We start from the raw sequence: 21,351 nt of genomic DNA, 5'->3' as shown, positions 1-21,351 counted from the left end.
ATCCTGAGGTTTATACTTGATCAAAAGTGTGGTTGGATTGCATAGTTTTTACATAAACAAACTAATAAACTTAATGTGATTCATATTTGCAAGTCATATGTAAATGAAATAAGTGATGAAGGACGCTTTGTAATTGTCAGAGGTGTTCTTTTCCATACCCTTGTAGTTTTTGTTAATGTATATGCCCCGAATTGGGACAACCCTACTTTTATGTCCATGCTTTTCTTATTACTGATGGCTTCCCCTTAGATTTTTATAAGAAATTGTCAGTGCAGTTAGCCCCCTTATTGTTTGATACACAAGGAGTCGTTTGAGCACGGTTTTCTCCCAGCATCATTGAATCAAGCATCTATCTCCCTTCTATTAAAAAAAATAAAGACCCAACTTTATGCAGCAGCTATAGACCTATCAGTTTATTGAATGCTGATGTACAAATTCTAGCAAAGGTGCTGGCAAAGCGCATAGATGCCGATATTATATCTGAGGATCAGACTGGGTTTATTAGGGGATGTCAGATGTCATCTAATATCCATTCTTTTTAGTCCATCTCTTTCTACTAAGTCTGAAATGATAATTTCCCTTGATGCTGAAAAAGCATTTGACTGTGTCGAGCGGAATTATTTATTTACTGTATTTAAAAAATTTGGCTTTGGGAATAATATTATTTCATGGATTCGCCTCATACTCTGCTCCCTCTGCAAGCGTTAAAACTAATGCTGATAGTCCATCATTCTTTCCCCTCTCCCGCGGGACACGGCAGGGTTGCCCTCTGTCTCCTCTGCTCGTTGCTTTAGACATCGTCTTAAAAACATCTCCGTCTATATGTGGGATTCACAGGGGTGGCACGGAACATCGGGTTTCTCTATATGCTGATGACTTGTTGTATGTTCAAGATCCAGTTGGCTGTGTGCATGAGATCATGCACTTGCTTGACACCTTTGGCTCTTTTTCAGGTTACAAAATAAACTTTACGAAAAGCGAATGTTTCCCCATAAATGATATGGCTAAGAACATTTCAAAAAGCGCCCTTCCCTTTTATTTCTCCCCTGCAGGGTTTCGATATTTAGGTGTAAACATTTCACACCCTTTCAGTTCTCTCTTTAAGAATAACTTCACAAATTTGGTTGATCAAATTAAGCTTGATTTAAAATGTTGGGACAGCCTGCCCCTTTCTCTTGTAGAAAGAGTGGAGACCATTAACATGAATGTTTTGCCACGATTTCTACCTAAAGCTTTTTTTTTAAATGCTTAGATAAAATAATCTCTTCATTCATTTGGGCAGGTAAGATTTCTAAGGTTAATAGATCTATCAGCGAAACAAATGTGACGGAGGTCTAGCCCTGCCAAATTTTCATTTTTATTACTGATCTGCTAATATTTCTAAGATTTTCCTACGGTGTAATGCGGAGGTCAACTGGTGTACTCTAGAAGCTACTTCTTGCCTTTCTTCTTCCCTCCCTGCACTAGTCTTTGCTCCTTTGTCTCTGCGTCCCTCTAGTTATATTAAAAAACCCATTGTGTTATCGACATTAAAAATTTGGAAACAATTCCGACAACATTTTCGTTTGGAGTCACTATCCATTTCAAGTCCTATTTGCAATAATCACTTGTTTTTGCCACCAGGTATTGATCACACCTTTAAAAGATGGCGAGATAAAGGCATTGTTTGTTTTTCAGATCTTTTTATTGATAACTCTTTTGCTACATTTACAAATCTTATTTCCAAATTTAACTTACACTCTTCAGGTTTGTTCAGGTATTTTCAACTCCGTAGTTTTGCCAAAACCAACTTCCCCAGTTTCCCTCTATTACCAGAAAAATACATATTTATGTATATGCTTCTTTATACTATTTCCAATTTACACTTTATCATTATATAGTTGATTACACTTGTTTTTCCAAGTGTTTTCCAGTAAATAAAATCTACTTTTATTTATTTATTCTTATTATTTTCCTTGTCTCATTCCTCATTTTGTTATATGTGGGAAAGAAATGTGTAAAAAGGAAAAAAAAGTGCAATGTTTTCTCTTTTATGATTGCTTGTTTTTCATTTTGTCTGTATAATAAAAATTGTGGATAAAAAAAGTATAAACAATATATAAAAAGTATTATATAGTGATCTAATGTCAAATGATTAAAAATTAACCACAAAATATCACACACAGAATGGGAAATAGGTTGTCAGAACATCGTGTCACAGTTGCTCAGTGTTTCGCAAATACCTTGCTACAACCTTGTGGGGTCTTGCAATTATGTGCCCGTAACACTGTGGCAACAGCGATGTTGCCATAGTAGAAATGCAACGTGCCACAGATGTTGCCACAACGTAAATGTGATGCGACTCCCTCACACGTCCCGGATCCTTAGCAAATAGCAATTTTCTCATGATTTAAAAATAGTTAAATTTGGGAAATAGGTAATTTGGCACCAGGGACTTTGCAAGTCATAATCCATCCCTGATTCTTCACATCATCACGTGATATCTGGTTTGAGGCATAAATACCGCTGTCTGTAAGCGTAAGAAAGCTGAAGTCTTTCAGGAGAACACAGAATATACCGTAAGTGTATTATACTTTTTATTTACAATTTACTTTAAATATACTTTGTAGTGATTACACCAGCTAGCATTACAAAAATTAACTATCAGTATATTAGTATTAAAGTGTGGTAACCATTTGAACAACATGATGACATTGAAAGTATTCTGTACACAGATGTAAAGTACAGTACATTACTATAAAGTACAGTAGTCCTCTCATAAATGACACTTTATGTCAAATATTATGTAGAAAACTGACACTGAGTTCATAGAGCAGGAGCTGGTGATGAAAATTTCAACAATAATTTGTACTGTATAAGCAAGTGTATTGAAGTTTAGAAGAAAAATACATTTCAAGTGCATTAAGGCACACCGTATTAAAGATTAAAAACATTTAAAATACATTAACAAATGTCATTTTGGACAACACGCTTAAGCTGAAATTAAAATCAATTATTTGACATGTGTTTTAGTGTATTAGTCAACACATCAAAATAAGTGTACTTCCTTAAAGTGCTACAAAAACACAATGATTTATTAAAATGTATTTTTGAGTAAAAATGAATTAGACATTATTACAAAGTACATTTTTAAAAAAGTGCACTTTAGTATGTTAATATTGTTATTAAAGTGTACTCTCCTTAAGTACACTTAAGTGGCCTTTAATTTTAAGTATATTATATTATCTGCAAGTACACTCTGATTTGAAGTACACAGAAAGTACACTTGCAATACAATTAAGCACACTTCTTTTTCTCAAATGCAATCTGAAGCTTTTCCACTGCCTGTACTATAGAGGGAGTATGAATAAATAATAGAGCCATCTGGATACAGCTCTAGTGTAGCTTGAATGTCATTTTTTAACTCTATCTTTAAAAATAGACAACAAAACAGTTCCCAAAATGGAACCCTGTGGAACACCTAAAGTTATCTCAAGAAAATCTGATTAACAAAAACCAAAAAGTTTGTTCAGCAGCTATTTGTGATCCACTGAATGCCTTTGGCAGATCGACAAATAAGGAAGCGCAATGCTGCCTTCTTTTCTGTCCAACACCAATAGGATAATTGATCACAACCAGTGATGGTTCTGCGATGATCTTAGGTAAAACTGAAAGTTTGTAAATAAGACATTATCAGTAACATTATCTGAACAGATGTACACAATTAAAAAGACTATTTATCTGATTACCTACTGACTTTATAACATAAGAGAAGAGGATTGTAAATCCACCCTTAAAGGGATAGTTCACCCAAAAATGAAAATTCTGAAATCATTTACTCACCCTCTGGTTGTTCCAAACCTGTATACATTTCTTTGTTCTGTTGAACACAAAGGAAGATATTTTGAAGAATGTGGGAAACTGAACAGTTCTGGGGCACCATTGACTTCCATAGTATTTTTTTTTCCTACTATGGAAGTCAGTTGTGCCCCACAGTGGCCTGGTTACAAACTGGTTACAAAATATCTTCCTTTGTGTCCAGCAGAACAAAGAAATGTATACATGTGTGGAACAACTTTAGGGTGAGTAAATGATGACAGAATTTTCATTTTTCGGTTAACAATTCCTTTTTTAGTTGTAAACAGTTCTAATTGTTGATTCTACTTGCATCACATCTTCTGTCATATTTTTTAGAGACCTTACAGTTGGACACATTACCAGTCTACGCTCAATTAAAAGAACAAAAAAAAAAAAAAAAAAACATGGCCGATTCCAAAGGTGAGACACTTTCCATTTCAAACTTATTAATTTATCCTGAAATAACAGTTCTGTGTTGTATACATTTTATAATTTTCCTGCAAGGTAGCACATGTCTTGAAGAAGCTGTAATGTAGAGTTCCATGATTTCTCACAGAAGATTATGTTGTATCAATGCTACTCAAGACCTCAAATTTGATCTTAGATACAGCAAGGGCAACCAGCATGTCTAAATGCATCAGACTGCATGCATACTGTGATATGAAGCCATCAATGTAAAAACAAAGTCAAATTTACTAAGTGAAACAAATTCACCCTACTCAAATTCTCAAAATATTACTGAAAGTGCATTGCACTTAAAGTTATGTGAACTCCAACTGAATGAGTTACAGCAGATTTGCCAAACTGCTTTGCATCAGAATGTAGAAGGAAAGTAAATGTTGAAAGTATGTGTTATTTATGTGTTTTTGGTTGATATAGGTGGTAGGGGTGTAACAATACATCATGATGATAGGTGGAGTTTCACTTCTGTGCTTGGTGGTGGAGGTCTGAACGGCACTAACAAAAATGAACCATGGTTTTACTAAATAAAACCAAAAAACCTTGGTTAATATAATTCAATCATGGTCATCATCTGCAGTTTCATTGAAGGGCATGTTTACTCACTCCTCAAACTCTGCCACTAAAGGCTAGCTTCTTTTAGTTGAAGGTTCTGACTCACCACCAGTGGTAAAGCTGGCTATCCAACGCCTGGCTTCTTACATATCTCGTCACCCTGGTGAACAGGAAGGGGGCCAGAGCATATTAAAGTGTCTGACATCATACTTGCGAATTCACACACCTCTTTAATTTTATTTGAGCAAAAAACTCTGAGAGGAACCAAGTCTGGCACATATATATAAAAAAAAAAACCTTTATGACACATTTCACCCATGATTGAAACCTAGAGGTTGTTGAACATCACTAATGTTCAGTTTCGTGTCTCAGAGCTTGTCGCCAGTGGATCCTCATGGAGTCCAGAGTTCATCAAGGAGCTTTTTCCATCTGCGGAGCGAACAGCTCTCCTCTATCATCTGTCATTCTTGTGTCTGGGTAAATTCCCACAGCTGGAGCGTAAGATCAGAGAACAAGCTATTGAAACACAAATGCTGTTCGGATCCTCTGAGGCTGTTCTGCTGAAGGTGAGAATAATTCATCTTGTGAATTATCATCATTGATGGCCGGGTGGAGCCGGCTATGGCCATCTTATCAGCGTGTCACTCCTGGATAACCAAAAATGGGCAAAGAGGTATGATGTGGGTGGAGCTGAGGTGCCTGGTTGCTGAAACCACACCCACCTAGCTCGACGTGATCAAGTTAGCTCAAGGAGCTATCTATCTATCTAAGATACTATCAAAAATATTAATAAAGATAACAAATTATACATCATTTGAAAGTTCTAAGGGTTTAATGTCAATCTACTTTGTCTGTTTTACGATTTAGATGCTCCAGCAACAGTAATATTGCAATTTGTGTCAGGTGTGCAAATGACAACACACAAAATCAAAACAGGAATTCCTTGTAATGAAATAGCAATCATGAGATAAATCCAATCCATATTGTCCATTGTTTGCATCATATGCAAATTTTGTGCACAGAAAGCCATATTATTTGATAATTGTCAGAAACAGTTTGTCGTAATGTTGCCGCTTGTATGAAACTTATCCTTGTAGATTAATTATCCTCGTTTTCTCTTAGTGTGCCGGCACGAGTTCCAACCTGGTCACCTCGCTGTTCCCGATACTGATAAAAGCTGTTGAGAAGAACAAACCCAAACTGGCTGTGATCTACCTGGAGAAAGCCAAAACATGGATCAAGGACATCGTCAGAGCCGTGGATGACATGGTGAAGAGGTGAAAACACTGAAGATCTGCTTTTCACAACAAACAACCCAGATTTAAATCAACTCTGCTCAGAGAACATTTGGTTAAAATAACACTGAAGCAGAGTTAAAGTTAATGAGACAATTAAGCAATTAATTCAAGGATGATTGAACATTAATGATGAACACCTGCTTCAGTGTTATTTTAACACTATTCAGAGAGGGACCAAATGTTATCTGAGCAGAGTTGATTTAACTCTGATCAGCTCAACCTACACAGTAAAATCCACAGTGTTTACATGTGAGTAAAAGCCTAAATTAAATCTGTTCATCATAAAAAGTGATCAAGCCTCTTAAGAAAATTTGGTTAAGAAAATTAGTTTTCTGATCTATTTATGAGTTGCAAAGGCAGTGAATAGAAGGACAGAATGCTGTCTGATTTTATCAAAAAAAACTTCATTTGTGTTCTGAAGATGAATGAAAATCTAACGAGTTCGAATTGACAGGAGTAATTAATTGCAGAATTTTCATTTTGGGGTGAACTAAAGGTGCATTCACGTGGCCTCATAAGTCCCGTAGTTACGAGATTCTAGCTTGTAAAAAGAGTTCACGTCCTCGTAGAGCTCGTACTTACAGCTTGTAAGCTGGGAGTTTTCTGAAAGCTCCCACATGTACCACCTGACCGCTGTAGATTCATTAGGGGTTGATAGTGGTGCCATGGAAACACATAATTCCCACTCAAAGGTCGTAAACAGCTCCGAATACAACATTACGTGTTGTCATCTCAAGATTTCGGTAAATACGAGGTGGCGTGAACGCAGCATAACTCTGAACTTAACAACAGACTGGGAAGAGAGGAGCTGCAACAATGGAGAATATGGATAAAATATCAAACATGAAAACCTGTTCTAGTAGAGCCCAAAACAATATCAAGTCTGTGTAAAAGCGCAGAATAGGTCTTCTTAGAGAAAATTGTCTGTGCTTGTGAAATCCAGACTATATCACTGTACATGCACCCTATTTTTCAGGTATGATCATCAAGCCCAAAGTGTGGGGAAGTGCACCAGTGATGTGTTTAAAGAGCAAGACGCGACCAAATTAAAAATAACGAAAAAAACTGATGAGATGAATGCTCTGGAGGATGCTTTGGCCAAGCTTGAAACGGAGCTGGAAAAAAATGTCAGCGATATGGGGGAAATGGAAAAAAGAATTGAAAAAAGCACCCAAGAGCTGCATCATCTGATCATAAATAATAGAAGTTATGGCTATTCTTTTTTATGGGGCTTGTTCTCATATAGACGAAGCTATAATGATGATGCTATTCTTGCTAAACAAGCCGAACTGAACAGTCTAGTCTCTGAAAAGAACAGTCTGAGAAACCAAGGGTGGGACATCAAAATCAAACAGACTGATCTTCAGCTGAAGTTGGCCAATTGCAAAATACAACTGGGTGAGAGTCTCTCTGTGCATTTAAAATGATTATTATAAATGTTAATGCATCAGTGTGCACATCAGGCTGTTTACATGTTCACCCAATTACCTCTCATAAATCAGAATCTGTTGTATGTTGTTTGTTAAGGTGTGATTCCTGATCCTGACCACCTGACAGAAGTCCAGAAGTGTCTTGATCAAATCCGACACATTCTGGTTGATCTTAATAAGTTCTGGGAGAAAGTGGGTGTTACGCTGGAGACACTGAAAGACAAGACCTTTGTTGGAGATAAACTGATTGAATACCTGGAAGACATGAAGGAGGAGTTTCTGCACTCCATTGAAGACGCAAAACAGGTTAGTTAGACGTTGAGTAAATGCTTCTGGTGAAAGTTGGGTCACACTTTAGATTAGGGTCCAATTCTCACTATTAAATATTGCTTCAAACTCCTAATTACTGCTTATTAATAGTTAGTAAGGTAGTTGAGTTTAGGTATTGAGTAGGATAAAGGGATCTATAATAAAGGGTTAGTTCACCCAAAAAATGACATTTCTGTCATTAATTTCTCACCCTCTTGTCATTCCACTCAAATCCTTCATCTTCAGAAAATAAATTAACATATTTTTGATGAAATCTGAGAGGTTTCTGATCTCCCATTAAACACAGCAATTTCAAGGTCCAGAAAGGTACTAAAGACGTTGTTAAAACAGTCATGTGACTGCAGTGGTTCAACCTTAATGTTATGAAGAGACGAGAATACTTTTTGTGTTCAAAAACAAAACAAAAATAATGACTCTAATCAACAACATCTTCTCTTCCCTGTCAGTCTAAGAAATTGGAGGAAACTGTTTAATAGTCATTATTTTTGTTTTGTTTTTGTGCACAAAAAGTATTCTCGTCTCTTCATAACATTAAGGTTGAACCACTGCACTCACATGACTGTTTTAACAATGTATTTAGTACCTTTCTGGACCTTGAAAGTGTTGATTATATTGTATTATATATAATACAATATAATATGAATCAGATACCTCATATATGAATCAGATACCTCTTGGATTTCATCAAAAATATTTTCATTTGTGTTCTGAAGTGGAACGAAGGTCTTACAGATGTGGAATGACATGAGGGTGAGTGATTATTGACAGAAAATTCATTTTTGGGTGAATTAACCATTTAAAATTCCCAAGACATTTTTAGTGAATGTGTTGTGATTAATGCTGCCTTCAATCTTTCAGGACTGGCAGATATTTGGTGAATGCTGTCAGAGAGCACAGGGCATCTTCAGCGTTCAGTCTAGGACTGCATATAAATTCCTGGAGGTCAATCCGTCTGCACTCTCAAAGGATGAATGGAAAAAGCAGTACGACTCTATCATGGAGAAGCTGAGGAGGATCAATCCTGTGGACTTGACCAAAGCCGCCATCACTGTGTGACCGACAGAGATCTGATGATTCTTTCACACTTTAAACGCTCTTTATAAGACATACGCATATTAATGCATACAGCTTATATTGTCATTTTTGTAACGCTTTGTAAACATTCTTTCAATTGCTGTTCAACATACATATACTTTAGTGAGAGTATGTTAAAAATTTTATTTGCCTAATATTTCTGTTAAAATTGCTTTGCACTTCATTATGGTTTAAAGATCTTGTGGTGGGTCTGGTCACATGACTGATGCCTATGTCACACAATAAAGACATTAAACATTTCATTGTAGCTAAATCATTCAAAAGTCTTTTTCTAATGTTTCAGGGCTGTAGTAGTCTACACACCACAAGCATTCAGGGGCATTTATGATAATCATCTTCCTCTTAATATTTTATCAAGCACCAAATGTTCTTCTTTCAAGCCATTTCTGCTAAACACGTAGAACGAAAAAAAGCTGCAGATCATGTGGTTATTTTAACAGTTTGATATCTTCTACACAGCAGAAAATATATGTCTCTGACTGTTTAACTAAACTGGGCTAGTGCCAAGATGTAGTACAAATGTAGTATAGGCTATTAATCATTAAGTTAAAAGCATTGAAAAAAAAAAAAAAAAAAAAAAAAAAAGTGTTCTAGTTGTGAAAATTATTTGGAGTTGGGAAGGAAAGATAACTTTGTTTTCTGCAAAAACTAGTGATGGAAGAAATGAAGCTTTTTAAAGCTTCGATTCAATTGAACCAAATTGCTTCGCAAAATGATTCACTGTTTAAAAGTGTTCGAAACACGACACTCTGGTGACACCTGCTGGTCAAAACAGTGTAAATGCAACAAAAACTGTTGCCAAACATGCATAAAAAAAAGCTTTTACAAACCCATTTATTTTTTATTGAAATTATAATCTATCAGATGCAATTAACTAATCATCTAATATAACTAAATATTAAGAGTCTGTATAATATGTATTCTTTTATCAGTTTTCAGTGCTTGTTTTGTTTTTATGGGTCAGTTAAACAGAGATTATTAACTATATTCCTTTTAATTTTACAAATACCTCATTAAAACGTCTACAAATGTATAAAACTCATCAGAGATCAGCTAATAGACACTTACAGTTTTTCTCATTCGATTTCTCCAAACTTGTTCTCAAAACAGTTAAAGGGTTATTTCACCCCAAAATTAAAATTCTGTCATTAATTACTCACCCTCATGTAGTTCCACACCCGTAAGACCTTCGTTCATCTTCAGAACACAAGTTGAGATATTTTTGATGAAATCCAGTGGCTCAGTGAGGCCTGAGCAATGACATTTCCTCTCTCAAGATCCATTAATGTTCTAAAAACATGTTTAAATCAGTTCATGTGAGTTCAGTGGTTCTACCTTAATATTATAAAGTGACGAGAATATTTTTGTGCGCCAAAAAAACCCAAAATAACTTTTCAACAATATAGTTATGGGCCGATTTCAAAACATTGCTTAAGAGCTTTATGAATCGAATCAGTGATTCAGAGCACCAAAGTCTAATTTCAGCAGTTTAGACGTTTGATAGGAGATCCGAATCACTGATTCAATTCGTAAAGCTCCGTTTATGACCCTTTAACAATCAGCAATCATACTGATTAAAAAACAAACACATTTTAATGGGTTTTCGTAACGTCATAGTATGAGATTATATACACAGAAAAAAGATAAAAAATAAATGAATCATAATGCATCATTTTAATATTATTATTATTATTATCATTATTATTATTATTTATAAGCTTGTCACTCATATATTTTAAGGTCAATGTCAACATGACAGATGATGTCCAGATCGCATTCATACTCAACAAGATCAGCCCTTTATGCCCCCAATTAGAAATTGTATGAAATGTATGTATGGATTTATATTATAGTAGTACCTTGAAAAAGTAAACTTTAAGAAACAGGCAGCTTTATTGAGCGTTTGTGCCCGAGACACTAAAAAAAGTGCATTTACAAAAATCACATTTACATTTATGCATTTGGCAGATGCTTTTATCCAAAGAGATTTACAGTGTTCTTATTACAGGGATGATCCCCGTGGAGTAACCTGGAGTAAAGTGTCTTGCTCAAGGACACATTAGTGACGGCTGCGGAGATCGAACCAGCAACCTTGAGCTTACCAGTTGAGTGGTTTAGTCCACTACACCACAAAATAATAAAGCTGCAGAAAAAATTAACATTTAAAAATATAAAATATGGCAAGAAACAGCACTGAGATAAAAAACAAGCATAGTTTGTGCTTTGGTTAATTTTTTTAGGTTAGCAACACTAAACTAGTATGACATTTAGACCAACAATATGTAAATGTGGGCTTACATCGTGTAGCATTTACTAAAATAGGGTTACATGAACCTTAGAACTGTTATTGCAATTAAAGCTTCATATAAGAATTATTTCAAGCAAAATCCGGAATTAAAACATTTTATAAGGAGAAATTTAAACTCTCTCACCTTTGCCATCAGTCTGTTTTTACTGAGTGTTCACTGCTGAATCCATCTAGACTAGTTGATACTGTCATTAAACACGTGTTGAGCTGTTATTTCAGGGTAAATTAGTGAGTTTGTAATGGAAAGTGTCTCAGTTTTGCACACTGTACTCTAAAATGAACATGTAAACTAAATACCACTAATGCTTATATTCAATCTTAGTGCACTACAACAAAAATATAAGAATGTACTACAAATGTACTTGTTTGTATTTAAGTATTCTTGTAATTTATTTTTATTCTGGGTGGTCATTGATTTATGCAGATTTGTATAGTTATAGCCTATGTAGGCTATAGTCCTTTTGTAAATGTTTTGTAATCTCGTGATTTCCAGAGGTGGAGATTCCAGGGGTCAGAAAGTAAAAGTCCTGCCATATTTTTATTCCACCCACTGAAGCATTAATGAGATAAATAAGCGATTAATTGAGTGATGATTGAGCATTATTGAAGACACCTGATGATAACAAGCAGAATCACCAAAGGAGAAAATCACAATTTTTAAGTTACCATCATCGAGGTCAGGGTTTGTTTTAGTTGAGCTCTTGACCCTTGCCTATTTAGTATTAGATTTTGTTTGGGCAGTTTTAACTGCATTAAAGCCAACCAGACAAGCAAAGTTAAAAGATGATCAGGTGTTGGTTATGTTTTCACATAATCATTATTTGATCTGAATCACTGAGCTCATTTAGAGCCCAATCTCTGAGTTAGATTTACATTATTGATTACAGCAGCACTGTGATTCTGCAGAAGATCAGCTTATACAATACAGATTTTTTTTTAAAAAAAGTTGTCCTTATCACAAAAAATAAAAAAATTCTTTTAGTCACACACAAACATCAAGTATCAGCCTGTGAATCTCAACAACGGTGACAAGCAACATATTCTGATCAACAGATCAACTCTGAACATTAGAAAACAAGCTACTAAAAAGTCACAGAGTAATTTCATTTTTTCTCACTATTAAAATTTTTAAGACAATTAAGCTCATAATTTATTCATGCAGCAATGCATGATGGGAGCCATGGATGAATTTTGATTAGTGGCTCCCAGAATGCACTGCAACATGCTTTATGATGGTCACCACTGTTGAGATTCACAGACTGATTCTTGATGTCTGTGTGTTTAAATGAGCTCTGCTTTTTTTTTAAAATCAGAACTCTTAAAAAAAAATGTATTGTAAAAGCTGATCTTGTGCTGCAGAATCACAGTGCTGCTGTAATCAATAATGTAAATTTAACTCAGAGATTGGGCTCTAGTCTAAATGAGTTAAGTGATTCAGATCAAATAATGTTTATGTAAAAACATAATCAACAACATTATCTTTTTAATTTTATGATAATCTTTTAACTTTGCTTGTCTGTTTGGTTTTAATGCAGTTAAAACTGCCCAAACAAAATCTAATATTAAAAAGTGAAGGGTCAAGAGCTCAACTAAAACAAACCCTGACCTCGATGATGGTAACTTAAAAATTGTGATTTTCTCCTTTGGTGATTCTGCTTGTTATCATCAGGTGTCTTCAATAATGCTCAATCATCACTCAATTAATCACTTATTTATCTCATTAATGCTTCAGTGGGTGGAATAAAAATATGGCAGGACTTTTACTTTCTGACCCCTGGAATCTCCACCTCTGCACCTGACATTGTAAAATATGTTAGCATGATTGAATATATAACTATTATTGATATATTTGTAAATTAAAAAGTGATGTTTCAGTCATTATGGGCGCCTGTTTACTTTACAAATCACATCTCTGAATATCATTATCTGATATGATTAGAGTTGAATCTCAGTGAATCTCTCAATACTGTGTGTGGTCACCTGATGATCCACGACTGTTTGTGTGTTTTGTGATGGTTGTTCATGAGTCTCTTGTTTGTTCTGAGCAGTTAAACTGAACTCTGTTCTTCAGAAAAATCCTCCAGCTCCTGCAGATTCTTTGGTTTTCCAGCATCTTCTGTGTATTTGAACCCTTTCCAGCAGTTACTGAAGGACTTTGAGATCTGTGTTTTCATACTGAGGACAACTGAGGGACTCAAACACAACTGTTAAAAAAGTGTGATGCTCCAGAAGGAAACACAACACATTAACATCTAAAGGGTGAAAACTTTTGAATTTGAAGATCGAGAAATATTTTACTTAATTTGTCTTCTGGCAAACATTTAAGTGTCTTTTGTTGCTTCCAAAGGGCAGAACTAAATGAAAAAAAAAAAAAAAAAAATGATATTCAAGCGAAATTTGGACCTCTTCATCCTATTCAAAAGTTTTCACCCCCTGACTTTTAATGCATCGTGTTTCTTTCTGGAGCATCAGTGAATGTTTGAACCGTTTTTAATTAACCTCAAGGGTTCACAAACTTTTGAATGGGGTCATATCTATAAATTCTTTTTTTTGTCTTGTGGACCATATGTAAACATATTTTATGTAAAATATCTTACTCAGGACAGTATTAAATAAAAAAAATAACATGCATATTGTATGATCTCTCTTGTTTTGTTAAAATTATTCACATTTTCACAGATTCTACAAGGGGTTCACAAACTTTCAAGCAGTACCTTACATGTACGTTGAGCACATGAACGCAATGGCCCATTAGAGGCGTTTTAACCAGCATAACCCTCATAACCAGCAAAGTCTACTCTAAACGTGATGTAAATAAGAGATTCACTTCACTGTTTATGACAAGTGATTTCGTGAGAGTTTAAGTAAGTGAAAAATTGAAAAAATTTGAAAGCTAAGATTTATTTCATATCGAAAGTAACCTGCTCTGCCTTGTTTGCTGGTGCGTTGTCAGTGTCATGTATGGAGAACATGATGTGTGGCGTGAGAGCGGCAGGGATTGTCAGACTTAGCAACTGTAACTAAGAGGGGAGGGTCTTTGCAAAAGTTCAAATCATTTAAATTTTTTGGGACTCGACTCGGATGCAGATGTTAAGGACTCGGACTCAAGTCTGGTATAATGCCATTTTTACAAGATGTAAAATAAGTTTCTGATGTCCCCAGAGTGTGTATGTGAAATTTCAGCTCAAAATACCTCACAGATAATTTGTTATAGCATGTTAATTTTGTCACTTTTTTGAGGGTGAGCAAAAACACTCTGTTTTGCTTCATAAAGACAGAACAGGTTTAGTTTAGTTTAATTACGGTTATAACTTATGTTGTTCATGACATGCTATTGCATTTGTAACATCACTGTATTGCAATATCATGGCCTCACCCCCCTTGTTGTGTGTTCTTGGGGGCGGGGTTTATGTAAATTTTAGGGTTAGTGATGTCACCAACCCAGGAAGAAGCTCATTGTAGTTCCTACCAGCTGTTTGTTGTAGTCAAATTCTGTAAAAGAAAATATCTCTCTTTGCATTGAACTTTGAGTGTCGTAACTTTGCAGATGTTGTTTATGATCAAACAGCAACATTACACACTAACTAAAGTTAAAAAGTAAAAACTGAATCTCAGCTGAAAACTGCAAATTCACCTGATATTCAAGAACCCTTAAATTATAAACATTTTTAACTGTTGATTCTACTTTCATCACATCTTCTGTCATATTTTTTTAGAGGCCGTACTGTCGGACGCATTACCAGTTTACGCTCAATTAAAAAACATGGCCGACAGCAGAGGTGAGACACTTTCAAACATTTCAAACAGATCAAGAAAATCTGAGAGTCACGTATATAAATAAATGCTATGACACATTTCACCCATGACTGAACCCCAGAGGTTGTTGAACGTCACTAATGTTCGGTTCGGTGTCTCAGAGGTTGACATCAGTGAATCCTCATGGAGTCCAGAGTTCATCCAGGAGCTTCTTCCATCTGCAGAGCGAACGGCTCTCCTCCATCATCTGTCATTCTTGTGTCTGGGAGGCTTCCCAAATCTGGAGTATCTGATCAGAGAACAAGCTAGTGAAACACAAATGCTGTTTAGATCCTCTGTGGCTGTTCTGATGAAGGTGAGACTAAATGTATCATGTTCTGCTTTACATGTCGTAAATCTAAATTCTGTCAGTATTTAATTGCCCTCAGGTCATTTCAAAGCCGTGCTGTTAATTTTGACATGCAATTGAAAAAACAACAAAAATCCCGCAAAATCCAGTTTAGAATCTTCTGAAATTGTGATTGACGAAATACTTATGGGACCTTATTTCCACCATGATATAAGACATTTAAAAAATGTAATTGCAGCTTTTTCAAAAAAATAAAAATAAAATAAAATAAACAATAATAATAATAAAAAACTTTTCCCCCTCAGGATTCTGCATGTGTATGCGGTCAGGTGTATTAGTATTTTAGAGAAAAAAAAACATGAGATATAAACACAATTGTGAGGGGAAAAAATATCAGAATTTTGTTTAAAAGAGTACAGACTGTTTTTTTTATTCTGAGGTGCACTGTTAGCCCGGTAAGTTGAATTTACTTAAAAAATTTGAGGAAACGGGTTGCCCTAAAAAAAATAAGTAATGATTAAGTAATGTGAACTTAATAATTCGGGTTCATTTAACTTAAAAAGTTTTGTAATATGAATTACTTTGTAGTTATTACAACTAGTATATTTAAGTTCAAAAGTTAACTTGCCACCAATCAAAATTCATCCATGGCTCCCATCATGCATTGCTGCATGAATACATTATGAGCTTAATTGTCTTAGTAATTTCCTTTATTCACACTATTAAAATTTTGCTGTTTTTCTGTGACTTTTTAGTAGCTTGTTTTCTAATGTTCAGAGTTGATCTGTTGATCAGAATATGTTGCTTGTCACCGTTGTTGAGATTCACAGGCTGATTCTTGATGTCTGTGTGGGCCTACAATATAATTTTATTTTATTTTTTTGAGATAAGGACAACTTAAAAAAAAAAAAATAATTGTATTGTAGAAGTTGATCCTCCGCTGCAAAATCACAGTGCTGCTGTAATCAATAATGTAAATCTAACTCAGAGATTGGGCTCTAAATGAGTTCAGTGATTCAGATCAAATAATGATTATGTGAAAACATAAACAACACCACCTGATCATCTTTTAAAGGGTCATGAAACCCTAAACCAAAATTTCTGAGATTTTAACAGAGGTATGTGTGTTGAACACCATTGAAGACAATGTTAGCATCTGTTAGATTTAATAGTGGGGGGGAAATGGTTAAATTTTAGTTTTTATACGCTATTTTCGTCTTCCGGGTTTAAAATCTTCATCCTGTCCACGTCACAGGCTGTGACGTGGCAGGGCACGATAGTGCTTTGATGACTCATCGGTGTTTCATAATTATTAACGAGACTGAGTTTTTTATCCAATGAGAAGACACTCTCTTAATTATTCATGACACCACATGGATCTTTCCAATGACGAGGACGGTTAACGGCACTAAACAGTGAGAGAGACTGACTGACTGACGGTGCGTGTCCGTTGGCCCGGAGCGAGCGGGTAAGCGCGAGTGTTTTCGGTTCATTCCTATGGAAGTTGAGCCGCGCGTAAGTTAAATGTGACTGGTCGCTTGCTCTGCTCCAGTCGACACGCAGCCTGACTGACTGAGCGTGTTGCAGGTTCGGCACGTAGATCTATGCTATGTACGCAAGGTTTTTTTTTAAGCGTTATTTTTTTTTTTTTCAAATATATGCATGTATAGTGTGTATATAAACAACTATATATTTTATAATGACTGTAATTACACATGTACATTAATATGTTTTAAATAGAATTACGATTACTGTAGGATATATGTAGCAGGGCATTCAGTAACTCTTGAAAAGACAAAAATAAAGTGTCAGTGTAATTCATTAGATTTTAACTTTTCTTTTTTTTTTTTTTTAAATGTAGTATTTCCTCATGTTTTACCACTGATTTTTAGTGACAGTCGATATGCATGGGCTACTGGCGATGAGAGTTTCCCCCCTCTCCTCTCCTCTCCTCTCCTCTCCTCTCCTCTCCTCTCCTCTCAGCCACCACGCCCATTTAAGTTGCATTTTTCAAAAAGATTGTGAGCTAGACTTGAGCGGAAAGAGGAGGGTTTCATGACCCTTTAACTTTGCTTTTCTGGTTGGCTTTAATACAGTTAAAACTGCCCAAACAAAATCTACTATTAAAAAGTCAAGGGTCAAGAGCTCAACTAAAACAAACCCTGACGTCGATGATGGTAACTTAAAAATTGTGATTTTGTCCTTTGGTGAAAAACTATAAAAAGGTAAATGTTAGGAAAAAATGTCTGTAGAACAGCCAAAACAAATGTTCCAACTGCTCATCAACAGCTCCTTGAATTCACACACACCACGACAAAATGGCGTCATTACCTGCCGCAAAACAGTGTGAAGGAGGCGTGGTCAGGAGAAAAACTTCATAATTTAAGTGCATTTAACTTACATTTATTAACACATTCAAATACACCCACAAATTAGTAGAATTTACTTATATTTTATAAGTAATTCAACCAAACTTAAATATTTTAAGTATATTGTAATTATATTTTTAAGTAAATATAAAATCCGGGCTAAGAGTATGGAAATAAGCTTCCATAGATACTAGTGCGGCAAAAAAAATGTATGGTTGTTTTATAAAACTTAACCTTGTAAATTGTTTTCTCGCAGTGTGTCGACACGAGTTCCAACATGGTCACTTCGCTGTTCCCGTTAGTAATAGAAGCTGTTGAGAATAACAAACCCGTTCTGGTTGTGAAACACCTGGTGAAAGTCAAAACATGGATCGATGACATCGTCAGAGCCGTGGATGACATCATTACGAGGTGAAAACACTGATGAAGTTGCAATGGAGGACTGTTTACAGCTCACTCAGACAGGGTGCTGGAGAAAACAGACACAATGAACAATGAAATAATTAAACAGTCCTAAATCAAGACTTAAATGTTAAGTATTTTTTAGATGTTTTAAAATGAATGGAGTTTGTGCTTTAAACAGGACAAAATGTGTAGCAAGCTATATACTTAAACAAATTTTAAGTTTTATTATCTTACATAATTTGCTTCTAAAGTAAATTTATCTTGTTTTAAACAAGATTTGATTAGACAAATTTACTGTAGAAATATAGATTAGCTCTTTTTTTTTTTTTTTTTTAATCTTTAACTTTGAAAAATATCTGTTAAAAAGCACAAAGTTCCTCCAGCAGGAATTCTTCTCTATATCAGTGTTTCTGAACTCCCTGAAATATTTATTCTTGATATCAACAATTGAATTTCTACTAGTAGAAATGTTCATTTTTGATATCAATAATTTGATTGTCACTAGTGAAAATATTCATTTCTGGTTATTAATGTGATTGTTACTACACTGTTAAAAAAAACCTGTCAAATTTACGGTAAAATACCGGCAGCTGTGGTTGCCAGGAATATGCCGTGAAAAAAAATTTGGAATCTGTAAAAGACAATACGGTATACTGGTTTTGTAACCCTAAATTTTACAGTAGACAACGTATTTTTTTTTTTTTACCAAAATCATGGTAGAAAAAAACAAATATATTTGTCAATTATACAGTAATTTTATGTAAAAAATGCAACTTTACATAGCTTTTTACAGATATTTGCAGTAAAAAAAGTTATAATATAATAATATATACAGTAATTTGTTGTTAATTTAACAGTAATACACTGTAAAAAAAAAAATCCCAGTAAAATTTACGTTAAAAAAACGGCAGCTGTGGTTGCCAGAACTTTACCGTAAAAAAAATACAGTACCAACATAAAAAAAAAAAAAACTGTTAAATTTACGGTAAAATAAGGTATTTCATTAACTGATATAATGTTAATTTACCAACCTAATGAAGTACTAATATCTGTTTTGTATCTTTATAATACACTGACAGTCACCAAACACAGTGGTGATGAGAGTCACATGATGAATCAAAGTTCATCACAAGCCGCTTTTCCACAAGCTGAGAAGAACAACACTAACACATAGAAGGCGCACAGTGTCATTCACACACACACTAAACACCATCATGGTAACATGCATGAAATTTTAAAAATGCAATAAACATTAATTTAACAACATTAGATGTAACATAAAACCCTAATGTACATAACTAATTAGAAAAAAAATGAGAAAAACTAAGAATAAACAGAGTTATTTCAACGAAAATATATCAAATGTGAAGTGTCACGCAGGGAATTGTGGGAATGTTAATTTATGGTTTTTCACTGTAATATTTACAATGAATTGTTATTTTTCACTTCCAAAAACTGTGAATTTAATGGTATTTTACCATAAAATTACATTAAATGTACCATTAGATTTATCACAGTTATTCACCGTATATAGTACGGAAACTTTCTGTTAACCAATTAATAGTTTTTCACCGCAGCATTTTTAGTCTTTTACTGTTAAAAACACGTCATTTTTTAATAGACCCTATTATGATAAATAACTGTAAAAATAACAGAAATATGTTAAACCTTATTAAAACCTTTGACAGTAAAAAACACAGTGAAATTGTATAACAAATTACATCAATTTATTTTGACCAGATACATTTTACGGTAAATTCCTGCACTGTAAAAAAAGTCAGTAAAATATACAGCAAAACACCGTCAAATTCCAATGGTAATGGAGCGTAAAACCAAAAACTTCCTTTTACTGTATTAAATAGATTGAATAACCGTTAATTGTGAGACTGGATAAAACTTTGTTTATTACTGTAATAAAATGTTGAAATTATAAATATTTTCTGTGAAAACAAATAAATATGCATATATTTTACAATTAAATATTGTAATGTTGAAAATGTCTAAAAAGCTTAGATTTTATGGTATTATTTGAGTAAAACTACATCTTTTGGGGTTGTGTTAAAAAAAAACTGTCAAATTTATGGTAAAATACCGGCAGCTGTGGTTGCCAGGAATTTACCGTGAAAAAAATGTGGAATCTGTAAAAGACAATGCGGTATACTGTTTTTTTTAACCCTAAATTTTACAGTAGACAACATATTTTTTTTTACCAAAATCATGGTAGAAAAAAACGTCTCAGGTTACGTATGTAACCATGGTTCCCTGAGACAGGGAACGAGACTCTGCGTTGCCACGCTTTGGGGAACGTCACACGTGACTCGGTGTCTGAAAAACCAACTATCCAACAACTCCAATGCTCATTGGCCGGCGACAGCCTATGACGTCATAGGGGCGCGACCCGGAAGTATAAAAGCGCGCCCGCGGGAGCAGTCATTATCCATCGTCTTGAAGGGACTGCCCAGCAGGCCGCCTGAAGCATGGCAAAGGAACGCAGAGTCTCGTTCCCTGTCTCAGGGAACCATGGTTACATACGTAACCTGAGACGTTCCCTTTCGAAGGGAACTCAACTCTGCGTTGCCACGCTTTGGGGAACGATATACCAACGCCGCCATGCTTAAGGAGAGTGCCTGCCAAAAAAGTATGGCTGAGGCAAAGACCTCAAGGCAGTTCTCAAACTGCCCAGCAACTCCCCCTCGGGTCACACCAGGCTGTCAGTGACAGCATTCCCTTTGGTCAACAGCCCAAGCTGAACTTCCAAAAGGCTACTACCTTTTTCTCTCAAAAAATAGAGCCTAAAGAAATCGCTAAGGCATCCGGGACCCACTTTCCCGAAGGAAAAAGTGGTCCCTTTAAGGGAATGTGGCCAAGGAACCAAAGGGAACCTCGGCCAGCCACTCTTGAGGGGAACGGAGTCACCCTCATTGCCACCAGGGAGGCCGGCCTGGTCTTTATATGGGAACAGACTCAGCCCAGGCCAACCCTGTCTGAATACAGAGCCTCTAGAATGCATTCTTGAAGAAGAAAATAGGTAAGAGTGACTGCAAAAAGGCAGAAACCAGCTCAGACCCACGCGTAGAGACGGGCATCCTGGAGAGCAGAACTCAGCAGAATGCTATGAACCCTCATATCGAGGGGAGATTATCCGCTCACCTAGGATCTA

General features: G+C 35.3%; 1 protein-coding gene across 2 annotated transcripts; it reads left to right on the top strand.

Moving 5' to 3' along the window:
- Window positions 1–2,366: 2,366 nt before the first annotated feature.
- LOC137013874 (uncharacterized) lies at window positions 2,367–9,244 on the top strand. 2 transcript variants are annotated; one of them, XM_067377907.1, is made up of 7 exons: window positions 2,367–2,558; window positions 4,174–4,257; window positions 5,224–5,417; window positions 5,974–6,128; window positions 7,126–7,547; window positions 7,677–7,885; window positions 8,768–9,244. In XM_067377907.1, the coding sequence occupies exons 2-7, from the start codon at window positions 4,242–4,244 to the stop codon at window positions 8,963–8,965; spliced, it is 1,194 nt and encodes a 397-aa protein (XP_067234008.1). In that variant the 5' UTR covers window positions 2,367–2,558; window positions 4,174–4,241; the 3' UTR covers window positions 8,966–9,244. The 2 variants fall into 2 exon arrangements, with proteins under 2 accessions (XP_067234008.1, XP_067234007.1); XM_067377906.1 differs by lacking the exon at window positions 2,367–2,558 and adding an exon at window positions 3,617–3,641.
- The last annotated feature ends 12,107 nt before the right edge of the window (window positions 9,245–21,351 follow it).

This window comes from Chanodichthys erythropterus, chromosome 23 (genome assembly GCF_024489055.1).
Source record: "Chanodichthys erythropterus isolate Z2021 chromosome 23, ASM2448905v1, whole genome shotgun sequence".
In the NCBI taxonomy this organism is placed as follows: domain Eukaryota; kingdom Metazoa; phylum Chordata; class Actinopteri; order Cypriniformes; family Xenocyprididae; genus Chanodichthys; species Chanodichthys erythropterus.
This window is presented reverse-complemented; position numbering and strand designations above follow the sequence as displayed.

Excerpts from the sequence above, each read along its gene's own strand:
- LOC137013874 (XM_067377906.1), top strand. Across the intron at positions 6,129-7,125 it reads GTGGATGACATGGTGAAGAG|GTATGATCATCAAGCCCAAA; the intron begins GTGAAAACACTG and ends CCTATTTTTCAG. Across the intron at positions 7,548-7,676 it reads CAATTGCAAAATACAACTGG|GTGTGATTCCTGATCCTGAC; the intron begins GTGAGAGTCTCT and ends TTGTTTGTTAAG.